Here is an 18,271-nt window from a genome sequence, read left to right as displayed (position 1 = left end):
AGAAGGCTTTGAGAAAGAGGTGGCTACTGGAGCTGGGCCTTGAAAAGGATTTCAGGAGGCAAAGCTAATAATAATAATTGCTAGTGTTTGTACAGTGCTTTGAGGTTTGCAGAGTATTTTATATGTGTTAGCTTATTTGATCTTCACAATGACCCTGCAAAGTAGGAGCTATTATTATCCTCATTTTGCAGTTGGGGAGATAAGCTAAGAAAGTCTGTGACAGCTAATAAGTAGGTGGTGAAGTCATCACCCTCTCCACTGCAAAGTTGAGAAAGGGGTGTATTCTGGTCATGTGTGAACTCACAAGATTTAAGAGGGCCAGACAAAATTTGAGAATAGCTGGTTGTCCAGTTTGGCTCAGAGTTTATAAAGAAGAGTTATGTGAGATGTGGCTGGACAAGCACTTGTCAGGAGTGTTCGTGTGGGGATTGTGACCACCGAGATCGTCTGTGTTGGGAGCTAAAACGTATATGTTTAACTGGAAAAGAAGAGACGTATTTGAAAGATGCCATGGAGTCTGGAAGAGTGGGTGAGAAACCAGTGGAATGTCTCAGAGGCTCAGAACAATAACTCACATTTCTATAGGGCTTTTCTCACCACCCGTTGCTCCTATTCTCCAAGTGCATCATACCTGCTCAGACCTCAATTACCTTCCTTTGCAATCCTGACCTTGTGGAGTTCAACTGTGCATAGTGACCAGCTATCCTTCATTCCCTTGCCTCTCTGATCTATTGACAGTCATGCCTTGCCAAGCACAAATCTCACTTACCCCTTTGCTGTTGCATATAGCTGGAGAAAGTGGTAAAGACATTGTGCTGAGTGTGTTTACTACACTTACATTATCTAATCTCAGCTGGGCCTTTTCCCATCTGGAGGAGTAATTCTTTTATTCTCTGACTCATTTTTTCTCTGACTCATTTTTTGTTTCCTTAGGGGCAATCACGGTCACACAGCTATTAAGTGTATGAGGCTGGATTTGATCTCAGGTCCTCCTGACTAGTGCCAGTGCTCTATCCACTGTACCACCTAGCTTCCCTTCTCTGATTGTCTCTGGTGTGGTCTCCACAGGGCTGTTCTGAACCACTGTATTCAAGCTCTTATAGCACCTCCTCATTGCTTCCTCTCAGCAGAGGACATTGTCTCCTGCTTTCCTGGGAAATCAGAGTCTTCCTCCTCTCCCCTGCTCCATGCCTTACATGTCCTCTTCAGCATCCCCTCCCATTCTATCCTCCAGTCTCTGTTGAAACTGGCCAAGCCCAGCTCATCCACATGTGTTGATTCTACCTGTGCTTGTTGACTTCTCCCAGATTTTACCCCTTGGCACATTCCCCCTCTTTCCTTCATCTTCAGTCTCTCCTTATGCACTGCCTTCTTTCCCGTTGCCTAAAAACATTTAGGGTTTCCCCATCTTTAAAAAGCTTCACTTGACCTATCCCCCTCAAACTTAGCTCCTCCATCTCTTCTTCCTTTCATAGTCATACTCTTAGAAAGGATTAGCTAAACTTCTTGCCTCCATTTTCTGTCCTCTCGCTCATTTGCTTTCAGCCCCACCACTATAGCTACTGGAACTGCTTTCTCCAATGCTACTAGTGTCTCAGCTGCTAATCCTGTCACCTCTTTTAAGTCCTCATTCTAGTCGACCTCTGTGTAGTTTTTGATAGTGCCCATCTCCCCCTCCTACTTTAAGCGCTCCCAAGACCTGGAGAACTCGGAGGAAAGGGCCTCAATGGGCACAGGCATCCCTGAAGTGTTGCTTTTTCTCTGAACTTTATAACAGCTTGGAGAAAGGATGGAAGCTCATTTTAATGTGATGAAAAAGGAATTGATGAGGGGAGTCAGGAAAATAGGTTCACTCTGAGAGTCCCACAGCTGCATTTCATCCATGGGCTGTGGCAGGAGATGGGACTCTAGACCATATGTGTCACCTAGGTCAGAGGAAACAGTGCCTTGTGGGAGGTTCCAACTTCCAGGTGAAAAGGGAATTGGTTCTAGAGTTACAAAAGACAACAGTAATAACTCAGATGTACATGGCAATTTAAAGTTGGCCAATTACATTACATAAATTATTCCATCCACACAACAGCTCAGAGGGGAAGATGTGAAATTCTGAAGCCCAATGTAAATAGTATATCATGCATAGAAGACTCGTTTTGATCCTCAAATGACTTGGGTTTGAGGCCCAACTTAGCAGCTTTGCCAGCTTGGGCAAGGTCTGAGCCCCAGGTTCTCACACATAAAATGGGGACAGTATTACTTGTACTGTCTAGTCGTCAGTCAACAAGCATGTATTAAGTGCCTGCTGTGTGCCAGCATAGTGCTAAGAGCTGGAGATAGGAAGAATGACAAAACAGTTCTCATTCTCATGAAGTTCACATTTTAATGGGGGAGATAACCTGTAAAATAAGTAGGCGTCTATAAGATCTATTTCTCTATATACACACGTGTGTGTGTGTGTATATGTGTGTGTGTGTGTGTGGTGGAAGGTAATCTCACAGGAAGGTACTATCAGCGAGGCCCAGATTTATAGATTGTAATGTGCATGCCTATGTGTGAGTGTGTATGTATGATGAAGGAGCCCTACATGTTTCCATATGACTTCATATCTTGGTCTGAAAAAATAGATATTCATAGTTTTCACTGTGTGAATACATCATGGGTCACAGTCTTTGGAGCAGTTGCATGGTCAAAATCTAGATAGAAGGAGACAGGCATTATGTTAGAGGATCAGCAGAATTAGAGGCAAACATCAAATTATTGTCTTAAGGGGGGAGGAAGGGAGAACATTTGGAACTCAAAATTTTATTTAAAATGTTTAAAATTGTCTTTACACGGAATTGGAGAAAATAAAATACTATTGAAAAAATGAAGTAGAGTCCAAGCTAAGTTACCACACAGGATCAGGAAGATGGAAATGGGACTAAAATGAGCAGGAAGGAAGATTTGAGGACAAACCAGGATCAGAAGAAGCTAGAGAGACCAGGTTGTGAGCTGAGCTCCCATCCATGAAGACAATTGGCTGAGTTCAGTATGTGTGTCATGGTAGCATCCTTTTAATGGCAGGCCAAACAGGCTGCCATGTCCTCTTTCACTCTTAAAGGAGCAAACCTGGCAGAGGTTAGGTTTGTCTGCCCCGAGAGACTCCATGCCAGTGGCCCAGAGGAAGCCAAGTGCAGAGCAAGGTGGCCTTAGCAGATCAAGGAGAGCCTGCATACATGAATACACTGTTAGCAAATAACTCTCCTCTTCCCATTAGACCTTGAGCTGCTTCTCAGCTTCTTGTTGACCTTCTCTCTCTGAACCATGACCCTGACCTTGTTCCACATTTCTGAATCTCAGTTCTCGAAGTGGTTTACCTTCCCGCAATAAAAAAAAAAAAACCAACCTAAAAAACACTAATTTCAGACAATATTCACTTTTTTTATAACACATGAAATCTATAGTGACATAAATACTGCACAGCAAGTAATATTCTTAAAATGAAAACAACCTCTATCTTGCCTTCTGCTGTGCCTGATGGTGGTGTGAGGGTTTAGTATACTAAACTGGTATAAACCTCTCTACCTTGGCCACCCTCTAAAAACCAAGGGAGAGGTTGCTTGAACTTTAGTTGCTGCCGTCAGAGGATTCCAATACTGGCAAAGTCTTGACGTCACCTTAAAGCCCAAAGGATTTGCACTGAAATTTGGGGCCATAATTGCAACACAAAATGAGTTGTAAAGGCGAACAATGAAAACATGCAAAGAACGTATGGGAGCTCTTTACTAGGGTAGGTGAACAAGACTAGGGAAGCACTTAGTAGGATACCAGCCACTCCACAAACTTGCATGCATTGAGCCTCTTATTTTTTTCTTTACTGTGCACAGCCCTGAATGTATATGGTTGCCATCAGGAGAGTGAAAATGAAGTTCCTAGTAAAACCATGGGAATGCTTGAAGTCGTGAAAGTTAAACACAAAAATGTTGAGGATTGACTGTACGTGAGTGCATTAAAGAGGTGGAAACAAAGGCTATGTGAGTCTGAGGATGGTTACAAACTGGAGGGGTCAGAGAAAGCTGGTAGAAGGTGGTGATTGAGTTGGGCTTTATAGGATTATCAGCAGACAGAGATGGGGATCAGGGGCAGCTTGGGCACAGGAAGTGGCCTGAGCCAACGTGTGGAGGCATGAGGACACAGGGCATGTTTCTGGGTCAGATAGTTGTCCAGCTTGTCCAGAGGAGTAGAATGAATGGAGGGGAATAATGTGAGAGGAGACTGGAAAGGAGGTGTGCCTTCAGGTTATGAAGGGAACAGCCTTGAATTCCAGGCAGAGGGGTTTAGACTTTACTTGGCAGACAATAAGAAACCACTGGTTTTGTTTTAAGCAGAAGTTTCATAACTAGATCTGTGCTTAATCACGTTTATCCTGGTAGCGGCAGTGTGAAGGTTGGATTGGTGGGGGAAATACCCATAAGGAGTCCGTCCAGGTGGGAGGTCATGAGGGCCGCTATTAGGGTAGTGGAAGAGAGACTAGAGAGAAATGGATGAAGGAGAGAGTGTGGTGTGAGAAGAATCAGCAGGCCTCGCTGACTTGATGTGAAGGCAGAGTCAATGCTATGCCTAAGGGTAGGAACAGGAGAGGCTTACTGCTTTTGCTCCTAAAAAGGTAAAGTGTAAAATTCTCTCCATCTGTGTTTTGGAAAATAAATGTCAACTGAGAGGGTGAAATGTCTGAGGGAGCATGTGCCCTTCATAACCAACTCAGGGAAAACAGAGAACACAGGAAAGAGGAAGGAATAGGAACTGGTAGCCAGAGACTCTTGGCCAACCCAGCTATTTGGGGCAGATTGTGAGGGGAAGCTTTAAAACCAATCCAGGGATGGTAGATGGAGGCTGAAGTTAGGGTGGTGATGGGACAGAGAGAAGTAAATTAAGTTTAAATCTCTCTATTTTCATTTTTAGTTGTTTTGAAGGGCTATTTTATTTAGATTTTTATTAAGGAAGAAATTTGGTGTTGAAGCCTAGAGACTAAGTACCAATCCCAGCCTCATCATTCAATATATGTGTGACCTTGGGGAGGTGACTTCCTGTCCCCAAGTCTCAGTTTTCCTGTTGTAAAATGGGGATAATACTTGCATTACTTCCCTTATAGAGTGGTTGTGGGGGAAATACTTTGTAAACCTTGTATTGCAATAGTAATAACTTTAAGGTTTGCAGAACACTTTATAAATATTATCTCATATGATCCTTATAAAAGCCCAGGGAGGTAGGTGCTATTTTTACCCCCATTTTACAAATGGAGGAACTGAGGCCAATAGAAGTTAACCAAGTTGCCGAGGATCGCACAGCTAGTAAGTGTCTGGGATTGGATTTAAATTCAGGTCTTCCTGACTTAAGGCCCAGTGCTCTATCCGTTGCATCTCCAGCAGCCTATAGTTCCCATCAGTAAAGATGGTCCTTAACTGAGTACTTACGATAATTTATTGAGCACTTCAAGTTATTAAGGAGAGGTCACTTTGGCAAAAAATGCTCAGTCTTTATCTGTATTGTGTAACTCTTGGAGAGAGAAAAGAGTGTCTGGTCTGTTCTGTGACTGTCTTGTGCCCTCCTGGGGTCAGTGGCAGGGACGAGTATCCAGAAGGAAAAATTTAAACCCGGCCAAGCTGCAGTTGCATCTTCCCAGGTGATGCAGGGTGAAGCTGTCTGGAAGGAGGGCAGCCAGTGATGGGAGAATACCGGCAATATTTCCAGGCCTTTTCCAGGACACGTGGCTGGCCATGCATGGGATCTTTAGATCTCCTTCCAGGTAATGTTCCTGCATTTCAGCTGAGGATGATGGGTCTGGGCTGTGGCCTTGGAGCCCCCTTGTGGCCGAGGCCTGTGTCTAACTTCATCTTTCCTTTCCGCCTTAGCATCTGAGTGTTGTATGCAGAAGACCCATCATAAATGTTTGTTGAATTCACTTGAATGTCCCAGATAACTAAATTTCCCATAGATGGAGTTAATTGAATTAAAGACCGTTGTGTGCTCTTCCGCCAGGTTTTTTTTTTAAAGTAAAAGAACTTTTTATATATAGATAATATAACATGTTTATGCTAATTAATAGGTTTAGTATAAATTTATCGTAATTAAATGTTAATATAGCATTTACTAATTACCATTTTGAAAGTTACACAATGAGAACAAATCAAAGTAATATAAACATCTAGGTATCTTTCTCCTTAATCTTAATTATTCTAAATCATTATTCAGTTCAATCCTGGCCTTCCTCCAAGGTAAATGATATGTAAAACATAATTTTAAACTTGAGTTGAAAGCTATTCCTAGGCACATATGCAACTCCCACTTTGCTTTCTGGGGGCTTCAGGGCATCTTGGCATCAAAATGTATATTTGTATCAAATACTTTGGTATCAAATGTCAAAACTGAAACATTGAATCAATACCTTGGTATCAAAGTTCAGCCTTTGATCTTGTTAACTTTTCAGACAGGCTTCTTCCAACTTACTGGGAAAACAGCCCGATTTGCCCTCCCTTGAACAATCTGGTGGTAGATGTTTTTTTATTGATTCATCTGTGCTTTCTCTCTTCCTCTTGGTAGGGCAGAGGAGGAAAGGAATAAGATAAAAACCAAACTGTGTTTTTATATGTCAGCTTCTCACATTGGGAAGGAGGAGAAACTTAGGTGTCCTCTCTGGTCCCTTCTAAAAATGTAAGAGTTTATTCTAATTTTCTTATCAGTTTGTTTTTCTCTAGCAGTTAGTTGTAGAGTCACTCTAGGTTATCCATCTCCCATCAAATCTCTAGAAATTACCATGCCCCTTATAATGACTGTAGATCTCCAGTGGTTCTCGTGATCTGGCTCCTGATTAAGGTCACGTTTCAAGTTGCTACAAAATCACATTCAACAAACATTTGTTTGGCAACCTGTGTGCTAGATGCTGGGGAAGCTGTAAGGTTTAACTCTTGCCTTCATGGAGTTTACACTTTTATGGGGGGATTTGACACATACATAACTAAAATTTAGGTGATCACGTTCATCAGAGTGGTACAAAACCAGGTATTATGTAGGATTTAAGGCCTTTACCAAACGGAGGAGGGAAGAATGAAGAGAGGTTTTTGAGTTCAGATTTAAATGATGGGGAGGAATTCAAGAGAGAGAGAGATTCAGGTCAGAGGCCATTCCAGGCAGAGGGAAACAGGGTGAGCAAAGGAGCGAGGCTGGGAAAACAGCATCTATGCATGGGGACATGAGCAATATGGTTTGACTACAATGCAGAATTCGTGGTAGACTACCATGAAATATCAGACTCAAAGGGTAGGGTGGTAGGAGATTGGGGAGGGCCCTGAATGCAGGGAAAAGGATTTTAAACTTTGCTCGGTTGGGAGTACTGAGCCATGGAAGGGTTTTGAGCAAGGGAGGGTCATGATCAGGTCTGAGTGTAAGGATGATTGGTCTAGTAGCTGTGAAAAATGGATCAGAGTGGGGAGAGAATGTAGGCAAGAAGATCTGGTAGATGATGGCAATAATTCAAGTGGATAATACTAGAGTCCTGAGGGTAGAAATAGGAAGCAGAGAAATAGGCTGAAGAGATGAATGTTCTGCACAAGAGTTGGTCCCTGACCAACTGATACGGCCCTTGTACAAAGGCGTATGCCTTTTGCAGTCTGGCTGATAGGAAACCTGAGTGCATCCCCCAGCCCTTCTTGGAGAAGAGGGTGAGTCCTGACAGGTCCTACCAAGCTGGAACAGCTTCGGGTATGAGGCCAGTGACAGGGACCAAGGCAACTTGCCAAGACCACATCTTAAGAGATGGAAGGGTTGCTGTCTGCAGCAGTAAGGGGAGTATGTGCACTAATGAACCAATAATAATAATGATAATATGAGTAAAACATTTTACAAACATCTCATATTTGTCCTCACCACAACCATGGAAGGTGGGTGCTGTTGTTATCCCCATTTTACAGATGAGCAACCTGAAGTTGAGAAAGTTTGAGTGATTGCCAAAAGTGTAAGTGTCTGAGGCAGGATTTGAACTCATTTTCCTGACTCCATGAAATATTAAATAAGTTATCTATGATGATGGATTCTTCTTGCAGCTATGAAAAGTGAGGCACAGAAAAATTAAGGGACTTGCCCAAGGTCTCAAACCCAGAATGGGACAGAGTTAAGGCTCAAACCAAGGTCGTTTGACTCCAGGTCCAAAGCTTTTCCCACAAAAGCCTGATATTTCCATTGCTTGCACAAGAGGCACTTTGTTAAGACAATAGGATTATGTGCCAACATCTGTCACAAACTGTGTTGGGAGTTGAGAAATTGGTAGTTGGAGGGTGGGGAGCCTAAAAGGTGGCTCCCTAAAAGGGAATATCAGGGTCTAGACCTTGGGAAAAGGAGTGGATATCATATGTATACAGATTTCAGCTCAATAGAAAGAAAAAAAGCATTCTTCACTATCAGATTCATCCTGAAGTGGACGACTCTGCCTCCTTCACTATCACTGCTGGTCTTTGAGTAGAAGCTAGGTAGAGACCTCGGAGATGTTGTATAGGAGAGTCCTGCCCAGATCTGATTTGAATTATGTGGTTTCAGAGGTCCCTTCTAAATGAGATCCAGAGATAATAGGTATTATCTAAGATAGATCATTGCACAAATTGTTCATGATTATTCATATAATGTCATTATTGCCAATGTTGCATAGTTTCCAGGTTCACTCTTTCAACCCCTACTCACACTAGCAGATCAGGTAACACAGAGGAGTTGGGGGAGAGGAGGGAGGGATTCCTCTAGGACCCTTTCTTACAAGCCCCCATTCATTGTGTTCCCTCTTCTGATTATCAGTTGATCAGTTAAAGGTCTCCCCAGTATCAACAAACCAATTGACATCAACTAGCATTTACCAAGTGATTATTTACTTAGGTAATGGTAGGGCAGGGATCGAAATATAAAAAAGACCACAAAGGAGGATGCAGTCTTCCCTTTACACACTGATTTGGTCCCTTGTGAGAGTGGATTCCAACTTAAAAGTGGTTGTTACAAAACATGACCTCTCCCCGGTTCACTTCTGGATGTGGTCTAGCTGGTGGACAAGGTACTTGTGGCCAGTTGTGCTGCCTCTGCCCTGCCTGAGCCAGGCGGGTAGCTTGGAGGCTTGTGGTTTGCTAACTGGACTCCTCACTAGGCATAGCTGCTATGGTCATTATCAGATTCCGTTATTACCTCTAGTTGCTAGACTCATGGTGGACATTTTGAATTTTAAAAGTTCACGGGTTACAACTTGGTCCATTCCATCTCTGATATTGACCCAACCCCTCTTCTCCGGCTGCTGTGGGTCACCCCCACCCCCTGCTCTGTTGTAGGCCCTCTTCTCTTTTCTCTTTAGACCAGAGGTTCCCAAACTTATTTGGCCCATCGCCCCCTTTAAAAAAAATTACTCAGTGCCCCTCTGGAAATCTGCTTTCTTTAACCTGTTATCAATTTATTTTGAAATTTGCATCATTTCAATATATATATATGTAATTTTTTTTGAATGACACAACCTCAATTTAATTTATTGTAAATATGTGGTTTTTTTCCTGCATTGAAATTTTGATGATGCAATATTGCATCGTGTAACCATATAGTATTGTATTGTAAACAAGTCATTACACACACATATTCCTGTCAATGCATGCTGGACTTCCCTCACTTGCTTGCCAACACTTGCTTGTTAAGACCTGTCAGTGGACTTGACCACTGATTGGTTATAACTTATATTTTGTGTGTTCGTTTGGAAAATAATGTAATCACTATAACTTTAACTGTTACACAACAGATGAAACATGTATGAATGGTTTTTCAAAATTTTCTTCTCTTCTTATGCTTCTGCTACCCCCTTATTTTTATTCAGTGCCCCCCAATTGCACCCAAGGCTCCTACCACCCCCCTCTCCCATTCATTCCAGCACCCCTCCCAGGGGTGGTATGGCCCACTTTGGGAACCTATGTTTAGACTTTTACCTGGTGATCTCATGAGCTCCCATGGATGACCAACTCTTTGTTGATTATTCTCAAATTTACTTATCCTGCCTTATCACCTCTGTTGACCTCTAGACTCAGATCTCCAGCTGCCTATTGGGCATCTTGAGGGGGCTGTCCTGTAAACATCTTAAACTCGACACGTCCCAAATAAACTTATCTTTCCCTTCCAAACTTCTCTGCTTTCTAAGTTCCCTATTATTGTAAAGTCACCCAGGCTATCATCCAGAGTCCTTGCTCTCTCAACTCCCCCTCCCCCATGTATAAGTGTTGCAGAGGCCTTTGATTTGATCTTAGTAACATATCTGGACATGCTCCCACCTCTCCTCTGATATTGCCACTACTCTGGTGCAAGCACTTACCACCTTACACCTGAAAAAATTATTAATGTTTTCTGTTTCTTATATTACTGTGCATCTCATGTATACCTCCCCTTCCTCCTTCTCCTGCTAGGGAACAATCCCAAATGACAAATAGGACAAATAGTATTTTTTTAAAAGAGGAACAAAAGTCAACACAACTGATCTACACATTGAGAAAGTCTGAAAATGTGCATTTACCTGTGGACTTCCCGCTTCCACCAAGCCATAAGTTAAAGGTGTCTTCTCATATCTCTTTGAGTCCCACTTGATCTTTATAATTTTGTTACATTTACTTCTTTTTTGGTGCATGTTGTTCTTCCCATTTAATTTAATATTGATTTAAACTGTTGTAGTTACTATGTATATTGTTTTCTTGGATCTGTTTACTTCACTTCACATCAGTTCATATAGATTTTTCCAAGCTTCTTTGGATTCATCACACATCATTTCTTGCAGCACGGTAGTATTCCATTCTGTTCATATACCACAATTTGTTTAGCCATTCCCCCATTGATTGGCACCAGCTTTGTTTCTAATTCTTAGCTATAAAAAGTGCTACTATAAATATTTTGGAGTATATGGGGACTTTTTTCTTATCAATGGCTTCCCTGGGGTTCAAGCCCATTAATGGAGTCTGTGGTTCAAAGGATTCAAGGATTTATTTGCATAATTCCAAATTGCTTTCCCAAATGGTTGTACCATTTTTTTCTTTTTTTTTTTCTTAAATTTTTTTTTAAAATTTTTCTAGGCAATTGGGGTTAAGTGACTTGTCCAGGGTCACACAGCTAGTAAGTGTCAAGTGTTTGGTCTGAGGCCGGATTTGAACTCGGGTCCTCCTGACCTCAGGGCCGGTGTTCTATCCACTGCGCCACCTCGCTGCCCTGTGGTTGTACCATTTCACAGATCCACCAACAATGTGTGTGTGCCTATCTTTCCACCACTCCTCCAACATTGACTTGCCACTTTTCTGTCATTTTTTTTCCAGTTTATAGGGTATAAGGCAGGCCTGCACAACCTGCAGTCCACCAAAGGATTTTGGGCAGCCCACGAAAAATGTAGAGGAAAACATCCATTGTATGTAGTGGAAATCTTTTGGCAGGTTGTGCAGGTTGGTAGAAGGTAAAATCTCAAGATTGTTTTAAGTTGCGTTTCTCTTATTATTAGTGATTTATAGCATTTTTTTTCCATGTAGTTGTGAATGCTTTGTAGTTCTTTTGAGAACTGTTTGTTCACATCCTTTAACCATTTATCTATTGGGTAATGGCTACAATAACCTTTTGATGGGTCCCCCTGCCTCAAGTCTCTTCCCATTCTAGTCTATCCTCCACTCAGTTGTCAGAGTGATTTTCTTAAAGCATAGATCTGACCATCTCTCTCTCCCTCTCTCTCCTTCTCTTTTCTTCTCTCTCTCTCTCTCACACACACACACACACACACACACACACACACACACACATGCACACACGCACACATGCACATACATATACACACAGACACCCCACTCAGTAAATTCCAGTGGCTAATCTCAAGGATAAAATATAAAATAACCTAGTATTCAAAACCCCTCCATCCACCTACCTTTCTGATCTTCTTATCCCCCACTTACTCTGTGATTCAGTGACACTGATCTTTTTGCTTTTCCTTGAACAAGATAGTCTGTCTTCTGACCCTGGGCAGGAGGACCTGAGTTCAATTTGTTGGATTTGTTGTGGCCTGCTGGGGGTGCTGCCCAATGTGTATGGATGGGACATTGAAGCTTGGTGCTAATGCCAGCTAATCAGCCAGCCATCCAGTGATTTGTATAGCTTCAGAGGATGTGGTTGTTAAGTAGGATGCTATGTAGTATGGTTGGGGCTGCTCTGACCAAGATGGGAATCCCCTTACCAGAATAGCTAATATTTGTCTAGCCCTGTTAGGTTCACAAATTACTGTGTGTGCGTGATTTAATTTGGTCCTCACAATTACCCTGTGTGGTAGGTTCTACGGGTGATATTTTATCCTTATTTTATGGATGAAGAAAGCAATTCTACTAAAGTTAGATGACTTGCTTAGAGGCCCATCACTAGTAATTGTTAGGGACAAGATTAGAATCTGGGTTTTCCTAACTGCAAGTCCAGTGATTTTCTTACTATACTGTGTGGCCTTCTTATTAGAATCCAGGGCAGCAGACTGAATTGAGTTGGGCTGAGCTCTGGGCTGGGTTCTTGATTAGGCTAAGACTCAGGGCTGTGCTGAACTGAGGGGGTGATGACTGAACTTAGGCTTACATTCACTTGTGGGGCTGACGTGAATTGGTCTTATTTCTGTCTGAATTGAGGTGGTCTCTGGTCTGGGCTTGGGGCTCCATTGAGTTGACAATTGAAGTAGGTCCTAAGTCTGGCAGAACTTGAATGTCTGTGGAGGAACAAAGTACTTCTCTTCTTATCCCAAAGCCCTCACTGAGCAACCCCAACTGCACTGAGGAGATAGGTTTGGGTGACTCCATTTCTTTCTTGGAGGATGTGGAAGACAGCAGCTCTATGATGGAAGAGGCAAGCTCCCAGAAGAAATAAGTGGATGGATGAGATTAAGGGCACACGTAGAAGGGCTGGCCCTGGCAAGGAGAAGGGCCCCCTCTTCCTCAGATAAGGGAGCAAAAGAGGCAGACGATGTCGAGGGGCTTTGAGGTGTGGCGTATGGGGAAGTGGGAGCTCGTGGCAGAAGACCTCTGTGTTCTCAGTAAAATAAGATAGTAAGTCATCTGCTCAGAGGGAGGCAAAGATGTTTGGTATAAGAGATTTGAGTAGAGAAGACAGGAAATGTGATAGAGATTCTGAAGAATAAAAGCTCTGTTGTATGTCTGGCAGTAAAGTAGTTAACACATTAATGGTAGCTTTTCCCAGCAGGATTCAGCGTCATACAGGTGTGAACAGAGATGGTGGATGGTGGATGGTGGCAGTAAATCAGGGGTGGCATTTGGAAAGGCCTGATTATAAGACAAGGGAAGAAGGAAGCCGATCTTTAGAGAAACAACCTTGAGTCAGGAAGAGTTGTGTTCAGGTTCTGCCTGTGACACCTACTGGTTTTATGGCACTAGGTAAATTGCTCAATTGCTCAGTGCTCTTGGTAACTCTTGAGGACTTGAAATTGATGAACTGCCTTGGCAGAGGGAGTTCCTATAGCAATGAAATCACAGGTCTAGAAAAAGAAAGAAAGAGAAAGAAAGAAAGGAAGGAAGAAAGGAAGGAGAAGAAAAGAAAAAGGAAAAAAAGCCAACTGAATTATAAGGATTAGGTGAGAAAGAAGTGAGAGCCTGCTAGCCCTAGGAGGGGGATGCCCACCTGATTTCAGAGTTCTGTGATGATGGAGGATGGCATCAGTTTGTTCAGTCTCGAGATGCCAGCAAAGAAAGGGTTGTGTTAGTATGGAGAGCGAATCAGTAAATACATGGGATTGGGGTCCCCAGGGCCAGACTAGATTCATATACAATGCCAGCTCCATATCTCAATCAGTCAATAATTTAATTAGTTAACAAGCATTTATTAACTGCTTTCTATTTGCCAGACATAGTGTGAAGAACTAGATAGATTCAGAGATAGAAATTAAATTAAATTACAAGTCTCTGCTTGTAAGGAATTTATATTCTATCAAGGGAGAGAACACATATACATAAAAATATATATACAAAATAGCTATGAAGTAGATCCAAGGTCATTTGAGAGTTGGAAGAAATTGGAATAGGAGGTAGGGGAGGAAAGGTTTCATGTAGGAGGTGATGTTTGAGCTGACCTTTGATGGAAAGTAGTTATTCTAAGATTTGGAGGTGAGGAGAGAGTGCGTTCCAGGGTGGAGAGCAGTCAGCTTTTGCAAAAGCATGAAAGCATGAAATTGGATATCATGCATTAGGAGTAGCAGGTCAATTTGGCTGGATCATAGAGTGTGTAAAGGAGAGATGTGCATCTGGCTTACAAAAGGCTTTAAATGTTAAGCAGAGGAGTTTGAATATAATTGTTGAGCTGACAAACACAAGAGTTGATTGAGTAGGAGAGTGACATGATGGGGCCTGTGCTTTAGGAAGATCGCTCCCAGATGTATAGAGTATGAGCTGGCTAGGGGAGACGCTTGAGATCAGATGAACAAGGCCAGGTGAGAGACCGGAAAGGCCTGAGCCAAGGTGATTATGGTGAGAATATAGAGAAGGGGACAAAAGGGAGAGACCTTGTGGAGGTGCAATTGGTTGAGTGATTAGACCCAAAGGAGAGTAATTCTTTGATGCCATCCTAGAGCAGTGGTTCTTAATCTGGGGTCTGTGAACTTAAAAAAAAGAGTAGTTTGACAACTGCATTTCAGAATAATTGTTTTCCTTTGTAATTCTTTGATATGTCTACCAGGAAAGACACATGAAATGGAAATAATCAGGAACTTTGTTAATATTATAATAAATAATAATAGCTCATATTATGTATCACAAAACCCTTTACATATGTTATCCCATTGAGCATTCATATTGAACAAAGACATTTGTATTTTATTTTATTCATCAAATACATTATTCCGAGAAGGGGTCCATAGGCCTCCCCAGGCTGCCAAAGGGATTCAGGACAGAAGGTTAAGAAGCCCCACCCTGGAGGGAGGTTTCTGGTGGAGTGTCCCAGGGACTTTCCTTGGGCCTGTGCTGTTTATTAACCTTTTTGTAAGTGATTTAGATAAGAGCACAGATGATATACTCATCAACTCTTTGAATAACACAGAGCTGGGAGGGGGCACTATAACATGTTGGGGAATAGAGTCAATATTTCAAAAGATCTCCCAGGCTGGAATGATGGGCTGGCTCTAATAAGATGAAATTTAACAGGGATCGCTGGATTAAACGAAACTTCAGAGGTACAGGATGGGGGAAGTGTGATTGGAACAGAATTTATACCCAAAAAGCACCTGGGGTTTTAGTGGGCTGCAAGGTCAGTGAACTCAGAGTGTGATATGGCTGCCCACAGCAGGTCGCTTTCTTAGGTGATAACAGAGGACTGGTATCTAGAACCAGGGAGATGATTGCCCCACTGTACTCTGCACTAAATAGATACATCCTGCACTGTTGTGTCTTGTTCTAGTGATTTATTTTCTGAAGGTCATTGGCAAATGGGATACATCCCAAGAAGGGAACCAGAATGGTTAGGACTGAAGACTGGGCCATATAAAGACTGTTTGTAAACACACAAGGGGATGTTTAGCTTGGAGAAGACTTGAGGATGGGGTGGGGGACACAGATGGACATGATAGTTGTCTCCAAGTATTCGAAGAGAATTTAGACTTGTTCTTCTTACCTCCAGAGGGGCAGAGCTGGAAACAATGGGAAGAAATTGCAAAGAGATAGACTCCTTCCTTGATGTAAGAAACAACTTCCTAATAATTAAGAGCAGTCCGAAAGTGGAATGGGTGGCCTCAGGAGACCATGAGCTGTCCATCACTAGAGCTCTTCAGGTAGGTGTCTAAGACATCTTAGAGGGATTTTTTGTTGAAGATTTTTAAAAATAAATGACGCAGAGCTGCCAGTTGTTGGCTTATGGAACTCCCTGTGAACACATGCTCTCTACCAATACAGATCAACACTGACTCTGCAGCTTTGTGGCTCAACAAGTTCTTGTTGTTGTGGAAGTATGAGGCAGTGTTACATATTGAATTGAGTACTAGGCTTGGAGTTAGGAAAATATGAGTCAAAATCCTGCCTCTGATGCTTCTTAACTGTGTAAGGATGTGCAAATCATTTAATCTTTAGGTAACTTGCTGAGGACTTGCCTACGGAGGCAGAGGTGATTTTCAGTCCCCAACCTTTAGCTCCCCCAGGCTGATGACATCACAGATGCTTCTTGTATTTACAGATGGTTTGGATTAAATAACCTTTGAAGTTCCATCTACCTTTGAGAGCCTGGGATACTGACTCCAGTAATCCCTCTTCTTGGACACTCAGAACCCAGCTATCATGTCAACACTAGATCTTTCTTCTCCAGACTAAGCATCCTTAGTCCCTTCATCTGATCCCAGCTGTCCTTTCTTAGATGCTCTCCAACTTGCTAATGTCACTTTTAAAATGTGGTACTCCCTACTGTGATCTTCAAGGCATAACTGAAGTGGAATACCTTAAGACCTTGGGTTGTAGCAACATAAATGACCAGGAAGCGGCCTGCCTTGGGTTCCCCAGGTGCTTGTCTCATGTTTCCCCAAGGCCTGTGGCTCCATTACTGTGAGGATGGTGTTCTGCTGATCAGTTTCCTTAAAGCCCCCTTCATGTCCCTATTTCTCAGGCTGTAGATGAAGGGATTCAGCATGGGTATGACCACTGCACACATCACAGCAGCTGCCTTGTCCTTCTCCGGGGAAGTGGGTCCTGAGGGCTGCAGGTACACCGCAAAAATGGTCCCATAAAACAGTAAGACCACAGTGAGGTGAGAACCACAGGTGGAGAAGGCTTTGCGTTTTCCCTCAGCGGAGGGGACCCGCAGAACAGCACGGAAAATGCAGATATAGGAGAGAAGAATGCACACCAGGGGACTTATGCCCATGAAGATGCCAAAGACTAAAACCACCAGCTCATTGATGTGGGTGTCAGAGCAGGAGAGCTTCAGCAGGGGCATGAGGTCACAAAAGAAGTGGGGGATTTTGTTGTCTGCGCAGAAGGTTAACTTTGCCATCAGGGAGGTGTGCACCACCGACTGAAGGTTGGTGATACCCCAAGGTCCCCCTACAAACAGGATGCAGAGCTGAGGGCTCATGATGGTCGCATAGCGCAGTGGGTGGCAGATGGCCACAAAACGGTCATAGGCCATCACGGCAAGGAGAAAGCTGTCCATAGTTCCAAACAGATGAAAAGAATACATTTGGATGAGGCAGCCAGCGTAGGGGATGGCCTTGCTGTGCGTCAGGATATTTATCAACATCTTAGGCGTTGTGGTGGATGCCTGACACAGATCCACGATGGACAGGTTGGAAAGGAAGAAGTACATGGGGGTGTGGAGGTGGGAGTCAGAATAAATGGCCAGAATGATGAGCAGGTTCCCAACTATGGTGACCGTGTACATGCTCAGGAAGAGTCCAAAGAGGGGCCACTGTTGCTCTGGTCTCTCCGAAAGTCCCAGAAGGAGGAATTCTGATACACTTGTGTGGTTGTCTTGTCCCATGTAGCTGACGTGTCTGCCAAGAAGGATACACAAAGTCGAAATGCAGGTACCCCTAAGGAATCAGAAACTTTGCTAATAATAGAATAGTGGTAATACTCATTTCTGTATTGTAAAGCATTTTATATCATTGGAAGTGGTCCACGCATTTATTAAGCACCTACTATTTATTCCCAGTGTGCAATCCTTCCACAAAAATAAATATGACAATAGACCATACCCTCAACGTGTGGCCTAATCTAATAGATGAGAAATAAATCAATATTACGCAAAGTAGCATAGAAGTCCAGCAAGAAGGGCTTTCTATCACCTTCTCAGCCTGAAATAGATTTCACACGTTATAATGGGAACAAAATTGAGTTTATGCTGAATTCCTCTCCAGGGAATTGGAAAGAGCTCTCATGATTTCATGCTTAGTTTTACAGATCCTCGTATCCTGCTGTGGATTTGGAAAAGGAAATTGGAATCTTGGAACACTCTCAGAATTGAGTAATTTAAGCCAGGTTGACATTGAGTTTGATAGATTAATTAAGCATGATTATTATCCATGCCACAGTTGACCTGCCTTTTGCATTGTAATTGATGGACAACAGTGACATTAAAACTGATCAATACCCTGTGCTGACTTTTGAATGCAAAACAGCAAAGAATGTGAAAATTGGGAGATAGATGCATGAAGTTTTTTTCCATGTAGATAATTTGGAGGTGTATTCAACTGGCCTATTATTGAACTCATGTCACTATGTGTTATTTGTTTGTAAGATTATTTTAT

The 18,271-nt window shown here is 42.7% G+C and overlaps 1 protein-coding gene and 1 long non-coding RNA gene across 2 annotated transcripts in view; one reads left to right on the top strand and one right to left on the bottom strand.

Moving 5' to 3' along the window:
* The window catches only part of LOC114034995, a 25,491-nt gene extending 7,220 nt beyond the window's left edge, over positions 1-18,271 (top strand). Inside the window, exons 2-3 of the long non-coding RNA XR_003568170.1 lie at positions 15,658-15,808; positions 17,917-18,271. This is a non-coding gene — a long non-coding RNA (uncharacterized LOC114034995). The remainder of the gene's footprint in view (positions 1-15,657; positions 15,809-17,916) is intronic.
* LOC114034994 (olfactory receptor 1I1) lies at positions 16,564-17,922 on the bottom strand. The gene has a single exon (XM_027850881.1). It carries the CDS (start codon positions 17,500-17,502, stop codon positions 16,564-16,566), a length of 939 nt encoding a protein of 312 aa, XP_027706682.1. The 5' UTR covers positions 17,503-17,922.

Source organism: Vombatus ursinus, unplaced genomic scaffold (assembly GCF_900497805.2).
Source record: "Vombatus ursinus unplaced genomic scaffold, bare-nosed wombat genome assembly UNPS02009173.1, whole genome shotgun sequence".
Lineage (NCBI taxonomy): Eukaryota > Metazoa > Chordata > Mammalia > Diprotodontia > Vombatidae > Vombatus > Vombatus ursinus.
This window is presented reverse-complemented; position numbering and strand designations above follow the sequence as displayed.

Bases quoted from the DNA above. Each gene is read 5' to 3' on its own strand.
- LOC114034994 (XM_027850881.1), bottom strand. From the start codon at position 17,502: ATGGGACAAGACAACCACACAAGTGTATCAGAATTCCTCCTTCTGGGA.